The sequence below is a fragment of the Hoplias malabaricus genome, chromosome 9 (genome assembly GCF_029633855.1).
Source record: "Hoplias malabaricus isolate fHopMal1 chromosome 9, fHopMal1.hap1, whole genome shotgun sequence".
In the NCBI taxonomy this organism is placed as follows: domain Eukaryota; kingdom Metazoa; phylum Chordata; class Actinopteri; order Characiformes; family Erythrinidae; genus Hoplias; species Hoplias malabaricus.
In genome coordinates, this window is record NC_089808.1 from 30161418 (window position 1) to 30188898 (window position 27481).

The 27481-nt window shown below is 38.4% G+C and overlaps 1 protein-coding gene across 2 annotated transcripts in view; it reads right to left on the reverse strand.

Moving 5' to 3' along the window:
• dysf (dysferlin, limb girdle muscular dystrophy 2B (autosomal recessive)) overlaps positions 1 to 27481 on the reverse strand; it is a 92579-nt gene that overhangs the window by 28268 nt on the left and 36830 nt on the right. For both annotated transcript variants that reach the window (XM_066680369.1, XM_066680370.1), the window contains 13 exons: positions 27320 to 27462; positions 25967 to 26140; positions 22435 to 22522; positions 22266 to 22343; positions 13757 to 13938; positions 13397 to 13537; positions 11797 to 11826; positions 11108 to 11143; positions 10940 to 10981; positions 8577 to 8678; positions 7729 to 7890; positions 6579 to 6744; positions 6413 to 6486 (listed from right to left, as the gene is read on the reverse strand). In XM_066680369.1, the coding sequence (XP_066536466.1) occupies positions 6413 to 6486; positions 6579 to 6744; positions 7729 to 7890; positions 8577 to 8678; positions 10940 to 10981; positions 11108 to 11143; positions 11797 to 11826; positions 13397 to 13537; positions 13757 to 13938; positions 22266 to 22343; positions 22435 to 22522; positions 25967 to 26140; positions 27320 to 27462 (1418 nt within the window). The remainder of the gene's footprint in view (positions 1 to 6412; positions 6487 to 6578; positions 6745 to 7728; positions 7891 to 8576; positions 8679 to 10939; positions 10982 to 11107; positions 11144 to 11796; positions 11827 to 13396; positions 13538 to 13756; positions 13939 to 22265; positions 22344 to 22434; positions 22523 to 25966; positions 26141 to 27319; positions 27463 to 27481) is intronic.

A 27481-nucleotide genomic window follows, 5' to 3' on the forward strand; every position in this document is an offset into this window, starting at 1 on the left:
TACACAGCACTTATAATAAGTGTTTTATTACAGAAAAACCTTAAGCCTGATGGACAAAATGGAACTCTACATACAGAAAATGTAGTGTTTATATGCCAGAAGACCAACACTGGCTAATATATATGTTGGCAAGGTGGCTAGCTAGTACAGCAGCTAATTGACATGAACAACATATAACCATTACAGACTGCACATGGAGCTTTAGTTCTAGTTTTAATTCAATACAAAAATCCTTATTTTAAGCCATGTGAAATCTGACAGGTTTGAGTAGGGGTTATTTGTAGTAAAATACAAATGACTCAATATGTATTCATCACCCAAGTCCTGACACAAAGAAAGTTGTGAATATTTCTTCTCCTAACACAACAAACATAAATTAATGTTGATGAATGTGTGATGGAGACAGTTAGCAGGTTGAAACATCAACCTTTTGGCACTTTAACAGTGATAGGTTAAGACTGGAATTAAGCAGGTTATTTAATAGTACATTACATAGGTCACGATACTGAATAAACCCTCAGAGAGGGGTACGGTTGCCATTAAACACAAACCAAACATGACTACTGCCAGACCAATTAGACTGCACGGTATGCCTAGGAGTTTAATCTCCTTGACAGAAATACTTGCTTATACACCAATCCCAGACAATCATCATAATCACTGCTCAATGACATTCAGATGGTGTGGGCAATAAGACCTTATGGAAGAAACGTGCTACAACAGCATCCCTTTCCTCAAAACTGTGTCACATCATTACATTCTAAAGCCATGTGAAAGTTCGCTTTATACCACAAAAGTTAAAATGAGGTTGTGTGTTAGGTGACAGACATGAAGAACTGTCTAAAGAGGCTAATAAACAAAAACGTCTGAATCCACGTCGACATTTGTTTTATCTTTTCTCTAAATGAGAAATGTCTTTCTAGGTCAATTAGGGATGGTTCAGCTCTTATAAACACTGTATAAAGATTCCCAAGCAACAAAATGACACAAAATAATCAGAGAGTCAAGAAAGCCGCAGTCATCCAAATCCAGTCCTTCATGCTTGTTTTAGCGGAGGTTTTCAGAACAGGACCTGGTTGTAGAGGTCTGTCAGCGAGTGCTCCTTTTTCCCCTAAAGTCGACCCCATGTTGCAGGGGGGGTTGGGAGGGTTCCTGTGGCGCCTGTGGTGAGCAGTCAGGAGTGGGGGGACACAGTTGCCCACAACAGCGACTCACCACATCAGAGAGAGGCCCGAACCCTCGCAGCGCCTTCTGCAGCATAGTGCCAGGGCATTATATATACAACAACAGAGACAGTTTTTACGCAGGCACTCAGAGGAACAGTTAATTAGGACCAGGCCTATTTGTTTGCTGTTGTCCTCTAGCACGGGGCAGCTGCATTACGGTGACTTACAGCACACTTGGAATGTGGCAAAAAAGTCAAGGGATCCGGATCACCTCTTCCATGCATGATAGCAAACATACCCTCACCATCTAAGCCCTCCAGGCAAATCCACCAAGAAGCGGTGTGTGGTGAAACCAAACACCCCTAGAATGTCCGGTAGGTCTCCCTCAAGTCCCCTCTCAGAAACCTCCTCAAAGCCCCTCTACACGGGTACCCGCTTTTAGCACCCTGTTTCTGAAGTATGTTCTTTAACTCAGTCAAGACCACGGCAAATCTATAAAGCCACCAAAGGCGTGTTAACTTTCCCCTCAAGATGTTGTTTTTGGCTTCATCAAAACTGGCACTGAGTGACAAACATGACCCTCTTTACCAGAGTGCCTTTTTTAACAGGAATATGAGCTCCCAGTTTGGGGTTCTTAGCTGGAGCCAAAGCTGGAGTCTTTGGGGAGATGATGGGTCTCAAGTTTCATTTAATGCACTAGGGAGTGCAGCCCAGCTCTCTGTACTGCTCTCTGCCCCTAAAGCATAAAACACAAGGAATTCTTAGATGTGGAAATAATTTCGGGTGCTGAGTTTTTTTGGACCTCTGCACTGGGGTTTGCTTGGTATAACACTCTATATCCAAATGTAAGCCCAACACATGACCCTCAGCATATGCTCTTGTGAACTGTCAGTCAAAAACATTAATGCAAGAAAATAAAGAGCATGTTATGGTGTGTGAACGCAGAATCATGGACCTGCATTAAGGGTTTGCCCTAAAAGCAGTAGCATTATAACAGTAACCAAACAAACCGGAGTCTCAGGACTTTATCTGCAGAGGGGGCTCCAAACAGTAGCTTAGTAGGCCAGGATCAGATTTTGCTTTCTGGCTTTTCTATCGTGCTCTTATTTCCTGACAAAGCTCATGTTTGGTCCCAGGATTGCATCTGAATGCCAAGAGTCATGTGAGAATGCAATCCATGGATTTGCCTCAGTTTACTGGAATCTTGAGATAGACCCTGAAACCACGTTAGACATGGATCTGTCTGACCTGACAAAAGCAATGCTGCTGTTAGCAAGAAGCCCTGCTATTGTATGGCAAGATTTTGGCCTAAATCAGGCAACCTCGGAGAGTGTGGCTTGATGAAATGCGGATAAGCAAACACATCCCTCTTCAAAATGCTAAAATCATCTACTTCCACAATGCATCACAAGTAGGACATTCACATTACTCAATTAATCTTCAATTCAAAGCTCAAATAATATTTAAGCTAATATACCTAAAACTGAACAATCTTGGAATTAGTTTTTCTAAAGACAATGCACATTCCTTTATCTCTTTAATAGCATGAAACAAACAACAAAACCCACATTTTTATTATATTTTTTTAAAGATTTAGTAATAGCTACTTTTTAAAATAATTAAATAAATCGCTTAAAACTATTATTGATACTGGCAGCCATAATAAGGATTTCATACTGTGTTCAAAAGCAAGAACACAAGCATGAAACACAAAAAGTATGTCCGATTGAAATAAATCTGTAGAACATGCTGGAGAGAATACCATCAGCACTACTATCACCACTACTCCACCCCCTTGGTTCTTCCTTACTCCCAGAACATCTCTGATGGACAGAGATGAGAACCATGAGGGGATTTTCACATGGATGGCTGTGGTTGTGGTCCCATTTTATTTATTCAGACCCGAACAAGCCATGTGATGGCAGCCCTTTGACAAGGCCAGCCAGAAAAACGAGAAAAATGTTCTTCATACAGATGCAGAGCTCTAACTAAAGCCCATTGTGCTGTGGTCAGGATATTTAATGTGTATTTAGCTAAATGTTTGCTTAGTCAAATGTGCAGTCGTCCTTCTTAGCATTCAACTGACCCTGGTTCACCACAACTGGTGGATCTAATGATGGTGCTAATATTACCAGAACATAAAGTTATCAGATAATACAAATAATTGTAACCATATTGCCTTGGGTGTTTAGAGACTAATCAAAGAGAGTGGCTTTTTGGGTTCTAGATCACAGACTGTTTTGGTTTTCCATTTTCATTAATACACAACATGTACTACATAAGCCTTTTGGCATGAATCATATCAAGATGATAAGTGATTTGTTCTTTTTGCCTGTGAACACTGAGAGACAGTGTTGTCTGAATAGATTACTAGAGGAGGTGAGACATGGACACCAGAAGAACCCCATTAATGTCTCTTAATGAGCATTGAGCATGGGCTTTTAGAACCGAGTAGACAGTATTCCACTTTCCTCTTCACAGACAACAGAACAGATGACATCTATACAGGGTACAGCCAGCCAGGCTGGAGGGTCAATAATGTAAATAAACTCACTCTTTAACTGTGATATTCTGCCAAGGGAACCGAGTTCAATCCCAAATTCATTATACTGTTCTCATTTGTTTATTTCAGTGACTAAACAAATAAAAGGCTGAAAGGTCAAAGCTAAGACATGGAAACAATTTTCCAATTTTTATAATCTCTCTTGATAATTTTTTTTATGATGTTATTTTTTGGAAAGAGGGTATTTTTAGTCTGTAGTCATGGCAGAGAACCGAACACTATAGGAGGCTTCATTAAAAGCTGGGCTCTTTTCCAGACAAAATTGGTCACTGTCTTTTGCTTGAGTCACAAACTTGGAATTGGAAGCTAAACAACATTTCTTCATAAATAGCCATCATTTCATCATGTGCCCCTGAATAATCCCCTTATAATTACTTCACTATATAGAGTGAAATCCCTAGTATCAATCATATTTTCAAAGAAATAGCTTCCTTTCTAAAATCTAGCCCAATTGTACTTAAACATTTAGACCTGTTAACTGACCTGTTTTCTCTGCACAAATATGTTCTTTTTCTAATTACTCTCCACAAGATGAAAAAAATGCAGAAAGTTTAAAAGCAGATGTTGCTGCTCAGTATGCCTCAAGTAAAACTGACAAAGCAATAAACACACTGTAACTTTGCTTTAGAAATCTAATTGTTGAATAGTGGTGTTCCTTGCTTGTTCATTTATTCATTACTTTTCTGTAACTATTTCACCTGCTCAGGGTCGACGTAGATCCAGGGAATTGCTGGGCAGGAAGACAGCCCAGGCAGGGTGGCAGTTCATTACAGGGCATCACTCATTCACCCAGGCAGTCACACACTCACACCTATGGACATGTTATAATAGCCATGCAGCCTTTCGTTTCTTATTGGAACCATGGAAAAAAGATAACTTCTGCCTCACAGTGTATACTTCCAAATAATTTAAGGCAGTGTTTGGCCACGAAGGCAGTCTGTGGTACCTTTGCTATGGATGTTGTTCTGGCATCCTAACTTTTTCTGAAATCAGCAATGGGGGATGACAAGACTAAATGATGACTGAAGGTCATGACTGGCTTATAAAAACACTGACCAACCTATCTCTACTAATAATGAATGATAAAAATAATCTTTCCTCATGTTCCATTTCACTGCTTGCTCTTTGCTACAGATGCAGTGTCTCCTCTCCCATGTAGCCATACAAGGGCAAAGGACTGGCCAGTGATCAGAACCCATATCTTTTAATAGTCAGGGTGCAGTTACGATGACAATGACAGCAGTGAGGGACTGGTTCCACCAATACGATATCAGAAATTCCCCCAAACTCCCCCAGAAAACCAAGAGTCTGAGTGGGGACTTTAACAGTCATAAATAATCAGTTATAACACGTAGATAGAAAGGGCAACAGTGATTTGTGGTTGCCAAATAGTGAACCCACATCCATCTACAGAGATCTTGCCAGATACTGACTTTGTCTTCTCCATTAACCATTTAATGAATTAACCACCAACTGAATCTGTTTTTATACATTAATGTTAATGTAGTATTTACCTTAACATGTGAAATGACTAAATTCACTTTCTCAGATCTGAGTTTATTCTTAACCTTGATATTTTCAAGGTTATCTGACACTTTCAGTATTAGACAAAAAAGAGGTCACTGTCGCACTTCCTATGTCTATGTTACAAAGGAGTATTAATGACTTTTAAGGTGCTTACAACATTATTAATAACCATAGAATAAATGTAGTCTAGTTTTAAAATGGTATCACTTTTATCTTGAAAAAATGTGAGAACCAGTATATAGACTTTTAATGTACGGTAGTGAGAAGCAAAATAAGCTAAAGAAACATTTTAAAATAAAAATACTGACACAAAGCTGAAGCATCAGGACACAGACTGTTGCTAGTATTTTAGATTAAACTGTACAAAAGTCCAAAACACTCTTCTCCTAAACTTGCATCACTGCTACATAGACTCAATGTTCTCCACCAACTGGTTATCCCTTCTTTGCATTGATATAATAGACTAAGGGTCATTCCCCTTGTTCTTATCACATAGCCCTACCCCTCCATTTTGCTTAGGGATAGGGTGTCCAAATTTTTGTTGGGATAGAGGTGTAAGGCAAAATGTTAAGGCTAGATTTTCCAGAAGGACACTACAAACAGATTGTTATGAATGCCTTATTAATCACTGGTTGATGGCTGTTACAAAAATAGGTACATTCTCCTTTAAAATCTAAGATAACATTTGTATTATCTTAGTTTAATGTACTTTCAATGCATTATGACCCTTTACTTCCTAATAAGCATAAAACATCACTAGTTGTAGGCTGATATCTCTGTAGTTAGCTAATAATTTTCCAGTTTCACCTTAAGTGCTGAAGCAATTACATTCTAGCATGAGTTTACAGTAACATTTAAGAAAAAGATGCAGAATAAGGAGCTGAATTCAGCTTAATATCACAGAAGAGATAGGAGTGGGTGATATATGCTTGTCGAACACTTTTGAAGATACGATACCCTAAATGCAACTGAAGTCCAGCAGCAATGTTGTAGAACTGTATTGCTCATCTGATAACACTGCAGACTTACAAACCTGGCTGTCTGCTGAAGACATATCAGGCTCTTGAAAGGTTGTCCTATTTCATATGGGAAGATTTTAACCACTACACCTTATAAGAAAGGGAAGTCTTGATACAATAAATCTGTGAAATCCTACCTGTCCAGGAATGAGAGGCTCTTTGTCATCTATGTCAATCAGAACATCATCTCTTGGTGTTTGGGCAATCTCTTCTGTGATGGAAGTACATATAAGGTCAGATCACATGTGCTTTATGTCCTTTTAGTATCTCTGTTAATGTGACAATCTTCACTAATCATCTCACCAAACTCCTCATCTGATGGCTCTCCCTCCAGGCTCTCTGGCTGCCAGCGGAAGTCTTCCAGTGAGCGAATAGTGCACTGACCCACCACTGGCTTCCTGCCAAACTGTCGATTATCTATCACCTTGATCACCAATGGAGGCATGTAGAGCTCCTCCTTGGGCAGGCGCTGGGGTCCCAAGGAGAGAAGGGATATGTGAAAAAGTAAAGACAAGTAAAAAAGAAGAGGACGGATGGTTAGAGTAGAGAAGTAAAGCATTGTTTTTTTTCACCATTTCATATGTGATTACAGACAAGCTCATCTCAATGCCACAACACTCAGTACAACTGACCAAACAAATGTTGACATGGTGTGCCACTGGCATATGCTTGGCATTGAGAGTGCTCTAACTAGCCCTGAAATGGCAGGCTTTGTTGCCAACATGTTTTATTTTATTTATCTGGTTTTAAAAGTGTCTGTCACACAAATTTTAATGCAAAACCACACCACACAGAATACATTCCTATTAATGTAGCCTTTTTAAACTGGCAGTTATGTATGTGATCCACAAAAATCATTGCTCTCAGACAAAATCCTTATATCTCCAAAATGGTAGCTTTTCAGGAGAAGGAAAAACTTTATATTTCAAGCTGGTTTAGAGAATTTCAATTACATGTACCATGAATTTACACACTTATTTATTCATTAATTTAAGAAAGTGGCTATATTTTCATATCTCAAAATATAGTCTTTGTTATTAAATAGACAATCAAACCACAATAAATATTCACTCATTTATTGACCTGTTACAGACATGGTCTGTAACTGCTTTATCCAGTTCAGTGTCGCAGTGGCTACACTGACGCACTGACTACACTGGGCACAAGGCAGGAACACACCCTGGACAGGGCGCCAGACACTCAAACGCATGTGTGTTTTTGGACTGTGGGATGAACCCGAAGGAAACCATGCAGGCGTGAGGAGAACACACCAAACTCCTCACTGACAGTCAATCAGGGCTTGAACCCACAACCCCAGATCACAGGAGCTGTGACAACAACACTACCTGATGTGTCACTGCACAATAAATATACCACTTATAAATCTGGCCCCCTGGCATTAAGTTGTCCCCACCAGGTCTGAAACCACTCCTACACCCTTGCTCAACTGTACCACATCAATGAAGAGTGTGTTGATGTCAAAGTTGGGGTTCTTCTTGGTGTTGCGGATGACACACGATTGCACCATGCAGCCACCACACTCCACCTGCAGGCTTGGGGACGTCACACTGGCCAGCTGGTAACTTTTCAGGTTACGCACTCCCCAAGCCAGGATCTGCAAAACAAACAAAAAAAGTCAATAGAGTATTGTGGATTTTATCAGTCATCAGGACTGAAAATTAAAAAAAAAAACTTTCTTCAGTTATTTAATTTCCATTCAAAACACGCAAGTAATTCATTGCCAGGAGATGTTTCTGAGATCATACATAACCGCTTAGGAAAAATAACAAGCGAAATATAAGAGTTCATAAAAACATGAAACGATACAGGAAGTATGGTCCCTCAAACTACTGTGACTACCAAAATGTTACAGTTAAATAAGTCATAACTAAAGCTTTTATGTTTGTGAGGAATGATAAATATCCATTTCTACTCTTGTATAGATCTTAAAAATACACAGAGGTTTCTGCTCATTCTTCCACAGTAAAAAATGAATAAATTATAATTTAAATAAATAAATAGTTAAAATAAAATAAAATAAATCAATAAATAAAAACCCCCTAGTACAAAGTGTCTGAAATGGTGGGTAATCATCAACTGGACATTACTGAGGAAAGAAAACTTCTGTTAAATGTAATATTTCAATTTTATGCTGAAAATGAATAAGTGAAAATGGACAGAAAACTTTATAGGCAATAGATGGTCTCTTATTCAGTTTTTTTTTTAGTATTTCATATAATGTTAACTGCATCATATTTACTTCTAGGTTATTACAGTGATTACTGATCATACAGAACTAACCTCAATGGCAGTTCGCTGTAAGACTGGTTTAATGCCCTGTGGCACCATGTAGATGTTTGGCTCTCTCTGTGGAGGAGGGTATGGCAATTCGGAGTCTTCAGGCTAACAATCAGAACACAGAACATGATCTAATGAGAGGTGAACCATAGATGGACAGATGCATGACATTAAATAAAAATTGTATAACTAAAAATAACAAAGCTAATCGTGTAAGAAATAGATCATATAAATAAATAATGTATTTTTTCAGATATTAAAACTTATTAAAAAGTAAATACTCGTATGTTACTATGACACAGTTGTAGCTGAGTGATTCATTAACACAGCTTTCAACAGCAAGAGTCAGCCACATTTGGAAATGATTGTTAAAAAGGCATGCACTTTTCAGTTCCAAATATCAAGAAAGGTCAGTCAAACAGTTTTATTTCAAATATATGTTGTGGTTAAAAAAGATGCCACAAAATAAGTGTATGATTATTAGCAGGTCTGCATTGTTCCCTTTGGTGAAAATGCACTGCTGTTAAACACAAAAGCACATTGTGTGGAGGCACGTTTTGCCATTTGCCTCAGATTTAAAGGAGTGTCTTTAAAGCAAACATATATTTAAGGAACATTTCCACTTGCTTTATTAAAAAGGACATTTCCCCACATTATTATACAAAGCCTAGTCAGGTCAGTATGTGCTCTATGTAAGTTTAACTTACAAACATGATGTAAGCAGTCTGCGAGACGATTAATCACAACCTAAGGCTCCACAATACTGTGGGAATGAATCACATCATTGCTAATATCTCACAATCGGTTCTAATTGCCAACACACTGTTTTTTCCAAATCAAGGTCAAAGAGCAAGACACAAGAACATTAAGGTTTAAGTGAAGCAGAAAGCGGAAACCTAGTAATTGATTGCAATACAGTGACCCAAGCACACTGTTTCATTTAACATATGCCATATATACCAAATTAAAGTATTTGTCATGAGAATGTACAGTGAACTGCATGTCCTCATTTCTAAGGAGGATCAGTTGTTCCATAGCTTAACGGCTGCTCATTTTCTTTCCACCATTCACCCTCTGAGAACTGCTTTTTGGGACAAGGCAAATTTACATGTCTGTAAAGGTGATTCTTAAGAAAGGGAAATCTGGGTGGAAAACCATGGAAGGTCAAAAAACTGGATTTTCTGAGAAAATCTCCCACATGTTGCTTATTTGGCATGCCCTAAAGGTTTTTCCTTATATTTTACATCAACACATTAGAGAGCACCAAAACTCGAGGGGCTCAGCCCACTCAAGATCAGATTTAGCCTCCATAATTCACAGTTTTCTGGACCAGCCTACTCTACAGCCTACTGTAAACCACTAATATTGTTAACTATGTTTTGAATAACAGACACATTTCTGAGCTGACAATCAACTCCCAGCTGAGTGTTACACCCTTGTTATGGAAGTGCGTCATCCTTGTGGTCTAAAGAGGAATTCCATAAAAATGTTGCATATTTATACGTTCATAATCATGACAATAAAAAGACTTCCATTAATATAACAATGGCGTAAGCCGGGATAAGCGTTCTGACATATTGCAGCCCTTGCAACTATAAAATATCTCTGGATGTATACCAACAGGCTGTGCCTTCATGTAAGATGCACACTGCTATAGTCAAGTGCTGTAGTCATGATTCACAGCTAGCTTAACTTCATTTCAAATTACTGTGTTGTACAACCAGATCTGTTTTTAGTGCAGAACATCAACCTTGTTTGCAATGGCTAACCACTGTAAAAAAAAAAAAAAGATGCTTACAAAGCAAACCCAACTACAGTGAACAAATATGAGCGGTCAAACTTGATATTTTAACCATAAGATTTTCCCTAGACAACAACTGAGCAGTGATTCCGCCTGACATAACAGAGTTGAGGTTCAACAGTAATACGACAAAAGTATTGCTACCAGCAGTAAATATGTCACAAATAATTTGCATGGTCCAAAGCATGGTCAAAAATTAAGTTGGAATTCAAATGTAAACATGGAAGTAAGTCCACTTAGTAATGTGTAACCACAAGCAACAGCATTGCATGTCTTTCATCGAGCCAGTCAAATAAATCTGGTATACATCTGAATGAGCAACTTCAGACTAATTTTATCCAATAGGGTTTGTTTGAGGGACATTCTCTCTAGCCAACAGCACAGACAAGACATTCATCAGTCCCAATCGGATCCCAAATTATTTTTAGTATACACACTACTACTAGAACCAAGACTACTCTATGTAGAACTGTCAGGGGTTCATGTAGGTTAGATTAGGCTTATTCAGGCTTCTGTTTCCATCCTGCCTAAGTGTAATGTGGGCATGTGAGTGCAACAACTGTACCCATTGCTGGAAACCCTCAGACAGGACCCCTGGAATTACAAGCTTAAATAGGGGGGAAAAAAAAGATACTGTCATTTAACACTAATACAGAGAAAATATATTTTGGTTACCACAATTAAGTAACTATGCCATTAATGAGGTATTTTACATTAACAGACTATTACTTACCTCATCCATTATATGGGAATGCCAGAGAATATCTCCCTGGAAATAAGAAAAAGTAAACGTGTCATATATAAGTACTGAATATTATACAATATTACATGCAATATCAAAAAGCATTATTTTTATAAGTAATTCCAAATAATAGTGTAGGAAAAAAGTACAATGTGTACGCATGAACGGGTGTGGGTGGGCTGGCCCTCACTCTAAGCGTGCACTCTGATTTAATTTCCCTCTGATTATTCTGCTGTAACTGATGCCAGGTGGGCAGTCTGGACTAGGTGGGGCTTCTGGAACTCTAACAACAGACTGGCATCTCCAATCAGCCTGCAGACAGCCTGCATTGTACACACACTCACTGCAGGGAGACAATTCCAGCCTCAGACACACTGTTAAGCTGGTCCAGCACTGATACAGGGCCAGTTACTCTGATCCAAGCTTGATGCAGGGCCAGTCAGACTGATCCAGGTACAGTGAGGTTTTTACCACTTACAGCAGCTCTATCCAATTTCTCTGTCACGCTTGACTTGGAAAACAGTGAGGGCCTGTGTTTCAGTGCAGAGTAGAACAGAAGTGTGTGTATGGATATGTGTGTGTGTGTGTGTGTGTGTGTGTATGGATATATATATATGTGTGTGTGTGTGTGTGTGTGTGTGTGTGTGTGTGTGTGTGAGAAGGGCAGAAGCATCACTAACCTCTTGACCAGGGATATGATGGATTGCAGGCTATACAGACAGTGAGAAAAACAGAGACAAATAGGCATGCAGACAGACACACAGACAGACAGATTAAAAATCAACAGACAGAGAGGCAAATGAATATTCAGGCAGATTGACAAATAAATAATCATATATAAACACAGACCAACAGACAAGATGGTTAGACAGATAAACAGATGCATGGACAGACAAATATATACACAGGAATATTGATGAACAGATGGCCATACAGATAAACAGACGAATAGACAGTTAGGCAGACAGACAGTTAAGACAGATAGACACATAGACAAGCAAAGGGGGAGAAAAAAAAAAACAGAGGAGAGACCACAAAGTTAATAAGTCTCAACTGAAGGCGGTGACTTCATGGGATGTTATTAAATTAGCCTGTAGCTGCTGGGAATGCAGCCTGTTCACATGTGAACAAGCACTCATCAAAAAGCACACAGTGATCTCCTGAGACCCAGACGCCCTCAACAAACACACACACACACAAATGTGAATTCAGACAATAAATTCCATTCAATGCACAACACAGTCTTCTTAACTGAGACCTCTTAATAATAACTATTATGTCTACACATTCTACATATAAACTATTAGTTTGTGCATTGTTTGCAGAGCTGAAGTGTTTAATATGTAAAGGCCCCATGAATCTGAATCCTACATTTTGTCATTTGTGGAATTTATCTTGGAAACACCTTTTATAACTAAAAGTTTTCAGTGCAAAGCTGGATCACACATGCAGGGTCATAGTGCAGTATCTCTTAAAATCGAATAAATCCACCAGACTAGTCCTTTACACTATATCTAGTAAGAATTCATACTTCGATAATGGTCATTTTCCAGTTCTCAACACCTCACTTTACACTTCCAAATCAGAAATCAAATATCTAATTAATAAAATTGTCAAATGAGTCAAAGTTCAAAAGTATCAAATGTTATCAGCTTCTTATCACATTTGTTTTAAATATAAAACTTTAACCAAGGTCCGTGTGTGTATATACAATACCCATCAAAAGTTTGGACACGCCCACTCAGGAAGGGTTTCCTTTGTTTTGGGTGATTTTCCACATATTGTGAATGTGCAGAACCAGTCAAAAGATTGAATATCTTCTCATTCAATGGTTTTTCTTTGTTTTTTATAATTTTCTACATTGTAAATAAATATGGAAGACATTGAAGAAACACATGGAATTATTTAGTAAAAAAAAAAGTGTTAAACAAACCAGAATATGTTTTATATTTTAGATTCTTCAAAGTAGCCACCTTTTGCTTTGATGAGAGCTTTGCACACTCTTGGCGTTCTCTCAATCAGCTTCATGGGGTCGTCACCTGGATTGGTTTTCAGTGAACAGCTGTGGCCTCGTCGAGAGTTAATTTGTAGAACTGCTCCCTACTTAATGTGTTTGAGGCCATAACTTGGGTTGAGCAGAGGCAGGGCTGGTACACAAGTTCTATACAGTGAACAGCCCTATTCACCCAATGACTGATGAGATGATGTGTCCAAATTATTGATGGGTAACATCATATCATAATGATGATGAGGAATGATAACGATAATGATGGCTCTTACCTTATCTCTGCGGATCAGCTCAAAAGCAGCAAGCAGTTCTCCAGCTGCTTTGCCATTTTTCAGGATGGGGTACCAGGCCAGGCGAGGAGAAGTGACCATGGAGGGCTGACACATACAGCGTCCCATAAACTCATCTGCCCCCTACAGCATTGGAGTACTTATTAATACTTATTTACAATGCAAAACAAGACAGCAGACAAGAAGAAAAAATGTCATTTACATTTCAGTCTTTCAAACCTTCAAAAATTAACACCACCAGGCAGTCAACAGAGATCAGTTAAAAAGTACAAACAGATAGACAGGTAAACAGATAAATAGAGACACACATTAATTTGCACACTTATAATCACAAAGACTCACATATGTGTCTTGATCATAGAATTCCACCACAACGTTAGGGGGGTTCTTCTCTGTCACTTTAGGATCTCCAAATACCTCCACCTCATAGAAAATGAGTGTCTGGTCCCAGGTGGGGTTGAGCGTATTTCTTATGGTTACTGTCTTCTGGCTCTGGTGCAGGAAAGACACAATGGCGTAGGGATCTACAGAGAAAAGTCAAGTTCTGCATCATGTGGAACAACATTCTCAACAGAAGATTGGATGCATGTGTGATAAACAGTATGTGTTCTGAAATCCTGAGTAAAACAGCATTAGCAAATAAGACTTACATATTTAAAAATCGTACTTTTATAAGAGCTACTATAATGTACATTATAATATTTGGATATTAATGTAAGACCAGACATTTTACAGTTAAAACAAACAAAAATAACACTGTTGGAATTTTTCTGAACATGAATTAAAATAAATGAAATAAAAATCGAATAAAATCTAATAAAAATCTAAAAAATTGTACACAGAATTTCTGTTATTTTCTTGCAGATGTTACAAAAACGTGAAAACACATACATATACATACATACATATAGCGCAATGCACTCACCAAAGATAGAAGGGGAAAAACAACCATACAAACTTACACAAGTAATGGACTAAGACATCAAACTGCTTATTAAAATTACACTGGAAAATTTGATGCACTGTATTCCAATGAAAAGTATCTGGACATGAATAAAGTATATTACACACATTATTAAAGCTTTCAGTTTATTTACATTTTGGCTATAATTGTGCTGTAATATATTTTATTTATGTGGAATTTAAGTACACATTTGAATCAAGTAAATTGAATACATCACATTTCAGCGCAATATACTGTAAATACGGCAATGCAATATTCTCCAACAGCTGGATTATTATTTCCATCTTATATTTGATGCTATAATAAGGATGAAAGAGTCAGGAATATAGAGCCAAGTGCAGTGGTGAAAATAACTAGATATATACTGAGTTAACATCTTAACATGTAAGTGCCTATATGTAAATGAGAGCATCTGCATGTGCGTCAGTCTGTGTACATGCATGTGTACATGCACTGGTTCACATTTCCCCTTGGGAAAACCAAAGAGTTAAACTCATATTCTAAAGGGAGCTGAAATGAAACAAAATGACATCAACTGCAAAGGAATGTTCGAAATTGGAGGGATATTTTATGTTTAAGGGAGTCTCAAAAGTTTATTATTTTAGTCCACGTAAAACAGCCTCAATGGGATATTTTCACTTGGGAGGGGAAGACGGACCTGCTTTTTCCCAGCTCTGATTAACACACACACACACACCCCTTCCCACAAAACGCACTGGCTCAAATAAACACACGGATAAATAAGCCAAGTGGAGTGTGCGCCTTTACCCAGGAGTCAATGGGAAATAAATACAGGCAGGGGCTAATCGGGTTGCCCCAAGTAAATAAACACTCTGCCCAAGGGGATTGTGGGACTGGACAATGCTGTGGCGGCGGCCGCCCACGTGTAAAACTTAAACACGCGAGACTCTGGAGAGGGTTGCTGTCCACTCAGACAGCAGAAAAGAGAATGGAGGCGCCGTTAATATGTTTTGTATGCCATCTGTCAACATTGTAGTGTTTGGCTGTCCAAGCACAGTATATAATTCTTATACTCTCAAAAATGTAGCCGGATTCCTGGGAAAAAAGTAGTAAAGGCTATTCTCATATAAACAGATATTGGCGTTGATCATATGCAAGACTATCTGTTACTAACTTATTCTTTTTATAGTTACTAACTAATTTAAAGACCATTTCTTGCCATTAGACATCTGAGCGACTGCAGGGCAGTAAAATATATTTAAAATTAATATTCAGAAATGTTTAATGCGCATTTGTGAAAAGTTATTTTTAGCCAGACTAGCAAGAAACAAAGTGTTTCAAGAGAATGGAAGAGGCTAGCATGTGGCTAAAACAATGGTTTGCAGGTGCTCACTTCTGAACATGGCCGCACTGAGTGATGAATTCACACTTTGACGACAGGCAAAATGTAACTTTAAAGATTTATCAAGCATCCATTAGAGGACTTCTGCAACAATCTGTGTTATACCTCTACTAAAGACATATGCTTCCTAACGTTCTACATAGCTAGATTTCTAGCATGCTCTAAGCTGTGAGAATAAATGAGCCAATGAAAATATCTTGCCTTAAATAGTACTGCTTTTCATGTTGCTCACTGTTTAATTTTGGATTTCTTGTGGAATACTGATTATTGATTAATTGAATATGCTGCAGGAAAGGTATTGTGAGCCAGGTTGTATTTCTGTATGTATTGATACTTTATACTGAGCCCCTGAGCCATTCTCAACAACTCAACCACTGAATTGAGCTGTTAAGCTTCAGTGATTTATTCTGGATGTCTGATCCATCTTGCAACCTAATCTGACTGAAATGTTAAGTGCTGTCAACAGAAAGAATTGTAACATGCAAACAGCTGAATTTCCAGTGCCATGTTGCCTAGGACACAGCCTCTGGCCCGATGTGCCCAGTTGCTGAAATTATTCTCCAGTGGCTAAACTGTGGATGGAGGTTTGAATTCTGGCTCCTTATGAAATGGTGTTCTCTATCCATCATCTTCTGTTATCCAGCTCCATCTCATCTGCTCAGGACAAGTGATTCCAGCCTGGCCCTGATTTATGTCTTTTCCCTGCACCCCCAAAAAAGAGCTACAGCAGCTCTTACTAATCGGGAACGTGACCTCAAAACTGTACTGAGATTTGTAATCAGAGAGCAAGACCTGCTGATTTATATTGGGCTTGAATTTTTGAAAGGATCTGTCATGTTTTTTCATCTGGGACTGTGGGCTTGAAATTAAGCCTCAAAGTCTAAGTTTGTTTCCACAATTTCATCAAAAATTTTGAAAAAAAAGGCCTATATACTTCTCCACTTAAAACTAATTTTCACCCAGTTTTCTATCCATAATAACTACTGTGGTTTTTCCAGTTAGATTATATTTATGCTGGACATCTGTAATAGGCTGTAACCACTGACCATGTGTAGAAATGTCAGTGCTTTAATTAGGCAGCTTACTCAGTTTCAGTGTTGAGTTTCAAACTCTTATATATATTTAACCATTATAAGTGTAGTGCTGTTTTTGTTATTTTGCTATGCTTATTAATCACAGTGAATGCTTTGTACAGACAGGTTTGATTTTGTATATGTGTATATGAATACACGTGAAGGCAGAGTTTGAGTTTGAGTTCTTGGACGACACATATGCATGTATATTATATAAAAACACCAGCAAAAGGGTCAGAATATGAACCCAGTTAAAGTGAAGTAAATTGTAACACTTTCTGTTTTTGAACATGACAAGATATGCTTGATATGACTGTAAATCTATTAGACCTGATGTACCGTATGTACACGGTGCCTCGTAAATCTTTCATGCACAGTAATAATCAGCACGTCAGCTATCCAAGCATTTATTAATGACAAATGAGAAATATGACTTTTTTTAGTGCCTTAAGCGATAGTTCTTCTCTGAGGAGCCACAAAAACAAAATACAAAAGTGTTCTTAGAAGCAAAAAGTCATCCTTCAGCAGGCAGACTAAATGATTACAGTGAAACAGTAGCCCCTACGCTTACCCACAACATCTGGAGACACATTCGCGCACAGCAGACTAGAACTTTCCACCTGATAAGCGCAGTTAGAGTGTTTATATCAACGCCTGTATCTAGCGAGCTAACCACATTGCCAGTGCCAAATCCCTCTTCACCAAGGCAGAAATATATGTCATAGCATGTGGGTAATTCTGGTGTCTGCAAACATATACTGGCACAAGAGTGAAGGCACACTTTAGCTGCACTTGTTTGGTTTTTGTTTCCACGACTACAAAGTATGACATGCCAAACCGCAACACTACTCCATCAAAACGTTTGCATAGCAACCTTGCCACTAGCTATTTTCATTAAAACCATGATAATATGACTTCCACACAGATGTTTGATTTTGGAATTATGGGCCAATATCAATATCTGATGGTTTTCACATACATGTATGGTGTACAAGTAAAAAAGAATGCATATTTCCCTGCATTAGTATTGTTAAAAATTTTAACATTTACCTGAAAATTGTTCATGCTGAATTCCACTATACATTTGTTATAAGTTCTATACAGCCATTTCTTACCCCACAATGGGAGAACTAAATGAAATATATCCACAAAGGTATAGCAACATTTAAATTCCAACTCTGTGTCACAGTTTTAATAAAAAAAAAAAAACACTTTATAATAGTCAACAAACCTATTTACAAACTACTGGAGAACAGAGAGGGGTAAGGCATTTTATATTACAAAAATATTGTAAAACTCAATAAATGGGTAAAAAAACAAAGTGTCTCAGTCAAGAATGTTAGGCCTCCTCTCTCTCTGCCCATAGCAGTGCAAAGCATTAGGATTTTTTGGAAAATGGAGAGCCCTCCAAACGTTGAAAAGCATGAACTGAGATGAGGATATTACTCTATTCCTGCTCCAATGGTGGGTAATAATTACTTTTTTTTTGCTGTTTCAGATTACTTAAGGTGGAATGCCTCCAAATTCTGGGGAGGGCTAACTGCAAAACTAAGCAACTCAAGTTACAAATGATTTTCAGTGGTAATACAAACAGTGAATAAAATCTTATAGACAAGTTAAACTTCAGCCATATCCAAAACACAGTCGGTTTTTACCCCTCAAACTCACTGTTCAAACTTAAAAGACGCGGCACTTCTGAACATAAACAAACCAGAGAGACCAGTGTTTCTCCACATTCGTAGTCGTCCCCTTTAAATGAGTTTTTAAAATAGCCTAGAGCGAAGGCAAAGATCATATTATTTTGTGGGTCTGGAGCTCCTACCCATGGAATGAATTTGTGTTATTCTTAGAATCAAGAGAATGCAAAACAGAAAGCAATATATCAAATAACTACAAAGAGTAATAAAGTTAGCAAATATCCTTTAAAAATATATATTTGTATATTATTTTGGTTTGCATTTTTCCAGTATATTCTGTCACTGATTTTGGATTGACAGTTGCTCTGAAACCTCCTCTGGGACCAAGCCATGCTCACTTTGCCAGCTTTCAAGCGTTTTCAAATATGGCAAAACAAGTATTTTCATTACACAGCAGCAGGAAAACTGAATTTTATCATTAAATAGTTGATACAAACATTAAAATGTATTGCTAAATGATTTATAGATATCACATTTGCTCATACTAGTAATACATATAGAAACAAATGAATATCTATTTATTTGTTCATTTCTATACATAAACACCTGGCTTGGTATTACTATATACATTGTGTATTAAAAAATGTGCCCTTGTATGGACTTGACAGATCAAGAAATTGTGTAACCCTTTTCTAGATGGTATAATATCTACATAAAGCTTGACCATCAAAATTTAGCAAACGTCATTAATGTGAGCTTTTTAAACTTCTAGCTAACTGGATGAAAAGAAAACACTGACATAGAGAAGAAATATATGCATCTGCAATATCTACAAATTATTTAGTAATTAATTATATTTGATGTTTTAATGCTAAAATTCAGTTTATCAAAACAGCCATCAGGTTGTAAAAATTTTTTATCCAAATTTTATTTAAATATGTATGTACCAATAGTGCTAGAATTTTTTCTATTGTAGGACTTTATTTGATTTTAATTATGTTTTTAATCTATAAAATGAAAGTGGTTTGACAAACATTGTGCATAAATTTTCAGTGCATGTTTTTATTTTATTATATTATAAAAACCAACAAAAATAAATCTGTCGTAAAGTTCAAATATCTCACATGTTCTAATCCTCTGTAAGACACTCCAATTCGATTTTAAATACACCACAACACAACAGAAACTCATCAACCGTCAACGGCTGTGAAGGAAATCTGTCAAAGAGACTGAGAACTTCAATCCCTGTGAGAAAAAAGCTTGTTCCGCCCTGTTAGAAAACACTCAAAAACTGGTGGCCTACCAATCCTCAGAATGTGAAAAATAAAACAACACAGTCATTTTTTGTGGGTTGCAAAATCAGAAGGCATGGGATAGAATGAGCCATTCTTAAGGCCTATTTTTTCCGCACAAAAAATAAAAGGAAGCAATTTTTTTTGTAGTGGAAACTTCACACCAAAGTCTGACAACTTTCTGTCTGAAATTATGGTAAGACGCTGGAAGAGGAAGAAGAAATTAATTAATTGAGTAGGAGTGATGATGTATCATTTTAGTTTAAGCGCTGCAAATAAAAAACACACACTGAATTCACCCCAGTCTACAGAACAACAAAACAGCAGTTTTTCTGTAGGTTACTGGGGGAGTGTAATGCTCTACTCCTGGGTTTTGCTCCTCTCATTAAAAGAGGTTATATTTTCTTTAACCACCACATTTAGTAATCAGTGTGCTGCATGTTACATAAGCTTTTGTGTCTCGCTACAAACAAGATGAGCTGTTTAGCCACCATCTTCCTGCTCATTTGTTTGGTCTGCCTGATATCCGTAAAACACAGAAAATAGAACAGGTTCCAATTCAAGTTTTGGACTTGGTGTGAAAGACACAGTTATATAAGTGTGTTTGTTTTCAAAACTTGATGGCAATTTTTTATGTCTGCACAAATCAGACTCTGTGGCCTTTATTCTGTTCTGTATCTTACATAGAGTGGTCTTACTTTGGAATTGCTCCCCTCGCCTCCTCTGAGAATCTACAATCACAATTCTGAACCAGAGTTTACAAAACAACAAGGTTTTTCTTAGCAAAATCAGCAATATGTTTTTAACATAACTGTAAACATGTGGAATAGGGGAGTAATACATCACCTTTTAAAGGTTATAAAGTCCAACATAAAGACAAGGCTTCTGGAGTCAGTGCTACGTAAGAAAAGTAACTGTAATAATTCGTACTCTGAACTGTGTGTTCAGGGTGCTACAGAATCAAAACTAATATTTAGATCAATTTCACTTTAAACCATCATAAAGAAACAAAAGAACAGATTCTCAAATACGCCTATACTTTCAAGTGTACAGAGGCACTTAATATTGGTCCCTGTACTATGATATTTTGTGTTTTGTTCACAAATTAAATTATAAGATTTCCTCACACACTGGGCTATGTTCAGCAAAAACTGATCTTTCCCAAGCGTCGAATGTCCCCCTCTCTGATGTAAACTCAGGCATGGTTATGCTACCATTAAGTCTCAAAGATTTCATTTTGATCATTTGGTGATTTATGAAAATTCCCCTGCTACACTGGGCAAAGCAGATTCATAAAATGTAATTCTGCCTCTATTACATACCACTGTCAATCTGTGTCATATTAGGTTTACCAATAACTCCAATCTACCATGCCCACATTAGTGTGTATGTTGAGGAAATCTGGATCCTTGCATGCATTAGCTTGGCAAAACGGCATCAGAACGTAGCATGAGGCTCTTCATGCGGTATGGTACAGCAACAGAAGTCTTAGGTCAGATTTAGCTGATGTCTGGATGTCGGTATCATGTGCCATACTTACGCAAATATGGAAAACGTTAAGAAAATAGTAATAAGCCACATTGGAGACCACAGAAATAACAGAGGACTCCAGGGTTGATAGGTCAGTGCCAGGGCGTGGCACAGCTGGCACACGTGCTGTATAACAAATAAAGACTACTGCTTCTAATGAACGGCAGATTTGCACAAGAACAACTCTGTAGTGGAAGACATGACTCCAACAAAAGACATCTACTTTAAAACTACTGGAGATCAGAGAGGGGTAAGGCAATTTATATTACAAAATTTTATAGTCTCATTCGCTGAGCACATTCAAATACATTCATCTGATGGTTTACTTTATAATGTGAGAATGTTTGTGAAATATACTAGTGATTTATCAAATGTCATACTCATGTTATGTACATTGTATATGTGCAGGAGCAAGATTACTTCTTTTAGAAAAAAAAGCACAGATTTACCTTGCCTTAAATTTTAAAATTGTATAGCATTAAAAATAATTGGGCAATAATTGGTATTACCAAATAAAATTGTTGGTGTAAAACTATTCATAGAAGGTATTATAAATAATTCATTCATTGTCTGTAACCGCTTTACCCGGAATCATTGGGCATAAGGAAGGAACACATCCTGAAGGGGGCACCAGTCCTTCACAGGGCGACACACACACATTCACTCACACCTACAGACACTTTTGAGTCGCCAATCCACCTACCAATGTGTGTTTTTGGACTGTGGGAGGAAACCGGAGCACCCGGAGGAAACCCACGCAGACACAGGGAGAACACACCAAACTCTTCACAGACAGTCACCTGGGACTTGAACCCACAACCTCCAGGTCCCTGGAGCTGTGTGACTGTGACACTACCTGCTGCACCACTGTGCCGCCCCATTATAAATAACAGTTTATATTATTTTATTTAAATATTGGTTAAGATTTGCATGGACCATGGCACAAAAACAAAACAGTAACATCATTCATAGTCAATAGGAGTCTGACTTACCTGAGAAACTGTCCTTATCCATGGCTAGGAGGTCTCTGGCTTGATACAGATAGCAACGCAAATGGTAGCGTGTACCACCTGAAACACAGTGCAGTCCCAGTCAGTGCTGTAGATGTTATGTTTGAATGTCAAAAGAAGAAGAAAAAAAACAACAATTACAGATGCTTACTATCAAAGAAGCAGGAGATAGTGGGCCGGTTGACACCAAAGGTTGTTGTAACTGACTTGTCATCATTTCTGTCATCAGTCAAAGTTCCCTGTGGGTAGGCAGAAAACAATATTCCATTGAAACACAGGGCCAATAAGCTGTTACTGCCTTCTCTCAATGTACATAAGACTTGAGTATCTTGGCCATTAAACAAGAAATAATGTTACGATGCTGGATCAGGTGTCTAAAAATTCCAACCCAGAGTGTAAATGGAGAATGTGTTAATGATGTAAGCACAGCAGGCAACTCCACTTCACCGCAAACCACTGGCACTCAACAACTGTGCATCACCGGCATACGATGTTCCAACTGATGTGCACAAAAAAAAAAGAACTCAGATTGCACTTGTTACTTCAATGAGAAATGCTATGTCATCTACACCTCCTGCATTACCTGAGGAAAAAACATTTATTCTTTCAACTTACCATCCCACTTAAAAATAAATACAGGCCTATTGTGTGTTGGTGAATCTACTTGTTCTCCCTCCATCTGTTTTTCACACTACTAGCCTGATAAATGTGCACATCAGGTTTACTGTATCATCTTGATCACAATGGAAAACCGTCAAAGAACATTGTTTCCATTCAAACATTTTTCATTTTTTTCAGCACTGGGGAAACATTGAGAGAACATAAAGCTGTAACTTGTTGTTGTATGGATTTCAAGGATGGAGGAGTTAAAGTGGCAGCAGGTTTCACAAAATAAAGACTGCAGACATTAATACTGAGACTGGATATTACTGTTCCCTGAGCTATAAAAGTTCTGACTAATTGAATACAGGAAAGAAAAGTCTCTGACATCTGCACAGTAGGGCTGTGCCATATCGTATTGTTCGCAATAATATTGTCATAATTTTTAAAACAATAAAAAAGTGGCCCTGAGGTGGAGGAAATAAGAGTGGCTTGGGGAGGTGGTTTGGTTATAAAATATCAGACGTACGATAAACCATGGTATTATGATGGAAATGAAAGAAGCCTTTCATGTTATTAATATATATTAAATATATTTAATTTAATATAATTTATATTAAAATAACATTGACTTTGTCACAATGGTTTGTTTTTGAAATTAATACAAATTTTCAGTGATTTGTTCATATCGCCAAGAATATCGTTATATCGTTATTGCCAAAATACCCTGGAATATCGTGATACTATTTCAGTTCCATATCGCCCACCCCTACTGCACAGTACTGATATCTTCACATTCAAATACTGAAAACCAGCATATTAGTTTGTATCTTGTATTAACACAGATAATCTTTGCATGCATTAGTAGATGGCTCTGAATTGTAGTGGTTATTCGCAGTCTTTGGAGATCACTAACTTTTAATATCTTATTATCTTACAACGCTCAGAAAATCTCCTAGAAAGCAGGTGTCTGTTTGAGGAACCAGGGAGTGGGCAAAAGCTAAACCTTGGGTAAAAGAAGGTTCTGAGTTAACAGTTCTCAAGCCTCAGAAAAGCATGTGCAGCCTTTGTTTCACAGCTGCAGTGGTAGTACTGAGACACACCGAGAGCTGCTTGATCTGGGTGAAAAACAACACATTATAAAGGAAACAAATTAGTACCACAGCAAGGAACCAGCTCACTCTGCTCTAAACCACTACCTAACCACTAGACCGTGCCTTACATCAGCTGGTGCCAACCCTGCAGTGTGTGCCTGTGGGCTGGGGAGAGTGAAGGTTTCAGGAGCCAGCAGCCTACAGGAGCTTAAGAGCCCAGCCAAGTTAATCATAATCAAGAAAATCCATCCTAAAATCATGCAAAAAAAATCCCAGCAGAGCAAGACCTCAAAACCTCTAACGGCATGAGGGATTGGCTAGTTATATGAAAGGATCAGTGAGGGCTTTTAATACTTTTTAATTGTTTTGAATGAATATCACAATTGCCAAACTTGTTATTGACATGGCTCTGGAGCAGTATTTTACTTTGGCAGTTTTCAAACTCTTTCATTGTGAGCTACTCTTTTTTTATTTTTGGAATTATAATTTCTAAAACTGGGTGCCACAGGTAGAGTCACAGTCACACAGCTCCAGGATCCCGGAGGTTGTGAGTTCAAATCTGTCTCTGGGTGACTGTCTGTGAGGAGTTTGGTGGGTTCTCCCCGTGTCCGCATGGCCTCCAGTGCTCCTGTTTCCTCCCACGGTCCAAAAAGACATGTTAGTAGGTGGATTGGTGACTCAAAAAAAAAGTGTCCATAGGTGTGTGTGAGTGTCGCCCTGTGAAGGACTCCTGCCCCCTCCAAGGTGTGTTGCTGCCTTGCGCCCAGTGATACCAGGTAGGCTCTGGACCTTCTGTGACCCTGAACTGGATAAGCAGTTACAGGCAACAAATGAATGAATGACTTTAAAAACTTTCACTGTAAGCCCATAGCATCTCCAGTTTGAGAGCCAAAGCTCTACTAAACAGTCAATAGACTAAAGGGGTCTGTCCATGCACAAACTCAAAACGTAGCCAGATAAATGCTTAAGCCCACAGCTGATAGTACTAACAGGACCTTTCACTCAGCAGACCAGGTCCTGTCCAGAACCTCATCAAGCCCTGGTCCAGCTAATCCAACCTCAAAACAATGCCAGAGCGGCAAGAGATGGATCTGAGACAGTGCACCCAGTGGACCTGAGCAAAAGTGAACGCACTGTACTTGCACACTGTGAACATATTTTCAGTCATGCACACAGATCTGTCTTTATTCTTGTGGTAATTGGTCTCCCAAAGAGCACTTATTTCAACAGAGTATTCCGCTCTGGTTGCCCAGTCACTCTCAGCGCCTTGGGCCCATCCAAGCCCAAGGCCCTTCACGCCCATTTTCACCTTTTCCCTCTCCAAACCGGACTTCATCCACAATCCTCCAGCTTTCAGGGCTTCAGAATAAGAGTATCCACCATGCTGCCATCACTCAAGTCCCATATCTTTATTCTTTCTATGCTACACTTCAGAAGAAATACTTTCCAAGGATTGGTTTGGCCAAAATCAGATGTACACACCCAAAATGTAGTTGGTTTTTAGGAAACATGACAAAAAGATGATAGTAAATTTGCTTGCAAACATTAGAGGTCAAGAACCACATAGACTTGTCAGTACGGCTTAAAACACAGATTGGCTTGCTGTGAATCATAAAAATGAACAAAACATAGTTCCATTCATTTTGTAGTTGAACGCTTCTGATGGCCACTTTAGACAACACATAATCCATGAGATCTGAAATACACCGGTGTGATTTGAGAGGCATTTGGGGATTTACTTACATATTAAAATTGAGTAACTCTTGCCTCTTTTTTTTTTTTCTTGGAACTGTGCATCCAAGCTGGGAACCATTTAGGAACCTCTATTTGTGTATAGTGCTTGACCTCATCAAAACATATCACCCTGCCAACGAGACAGTACGCTTCTCACTGTCTCTCCATTAAAGCCCCAGTTCTGCTCTTTCAGTCTTTCGACTTGCTTCATTCCCTTTCCAGCCTTGTAAATCTCATCCTGTTAACCCTCATTACCAGTGAACATTCCAGGGCAAAGATGGCCGCTGGGCCAGTCTTCTCCAGAGGCTCCATGCGGCAGCGCCAGCGGCGGCGGCGGAATGAGTCCGACTTCCTCTGCTTAAGGTGGAACTTCCAGCCAAACAAAGAGGCATACTCCCAGCCTTCACGCTCAGAATCATCTGGACGTTGCTGTAGGAGAACGAGAACAAATACACACACACACACACACACACATACAGTAATGAGTGTTAAAGTAGCATCACTGTGGCTAAAGACATTTTTAAATGTGTGTTCTTACAGCACCACCATGAGGAAAGAGTAGATAATGTAAGAAATACAGTGTACTTTTTCTTTCACTCTCTTTTCTTCCCCCACTCTCTCAATTAAGTTTTCCAGTACGTTTCATTACAAAGGATTCAAATAAAACGTTGAACATTAAAATATACTTGAATACAATTCATTGACTATACAAAGCAAAGAGTATAATAAAGAGAACAATACATTGCTATAAAACCAAATAAAATTGAAGTGAATAAACTTATTCATGTAAATTATGCCTCAGTCTCTTTATCTCCATCCCTCACTTTCTTGGTTTCCCCCTTTCTTTCTTTTTCTTCTGATTTTTTGGTCTCATTCTCCTGTCTCTTTCTCTTATGTCCTTCTCTCTGCCTGACTACAGTTTTCTACAGTGTACTTCTTTATCCCTCAGCCTTGCTGCCTCATCTATCATTGAAAACAGTGACTTAATCTTAATAATACATCATTATTTATACAAGTGTGTTTAAGCCATTACATTTAGATGTTTTTAAGCACATTAACACGCACACACAGACATAGACAGACAGACAAAAAGACACACACACACATTCAAAAACAGAAAGGCTTTCTCCCTCCCTCATATGCACGAAACACACAGATGATGAACATTAGACATATTTGCGGTGAGACCCTAAATGTGGATGAGCTCTGGATTTCTTGCCAAGGCAGAATAAGGCTCATGGATTAGAGACATGGGATTGATTTCAGATTAGTGTCAGATGGTGTGATTGATTAGGTGTCCTCTCAGCCTCCATCTACCCCCTACCAGAACCCCCCTCCCCCCCTCTCTATTTGCCAGATACTCTGCAGAGCTCCTCTCTCTCTGTCCCGCCACACTGACATTTCCCAGAATCCCCCTCAGCACCGACAGCAACAAGGAGAAGCAAACAGACAGCAAAAAATTTGCTGTCTTTTTTTATTTTTTTTAACTTTTATTTTTATCTGGTTCCCAAAGCAAGTGTGTCCCAAAACAAATGTTGAACTTTATTGCACTGATGGAAACCATATGACCCAGATTTGGTGAAAAACAGAGCAGTAGCAGTGTGGTACCTTCTTGAGTGCTTCCATCTTTTGCAGATCTCTGCGGCGCAGACGGATCCAACGGCGTCTGCGATTGGTGTGGTACATTTTCTCAGCGGGCACCCAGGATTTAGGCCGACGATCAGGAGGAATTGTAATGCCATACTCCCACCCTGAGGGTTACACAAAAAC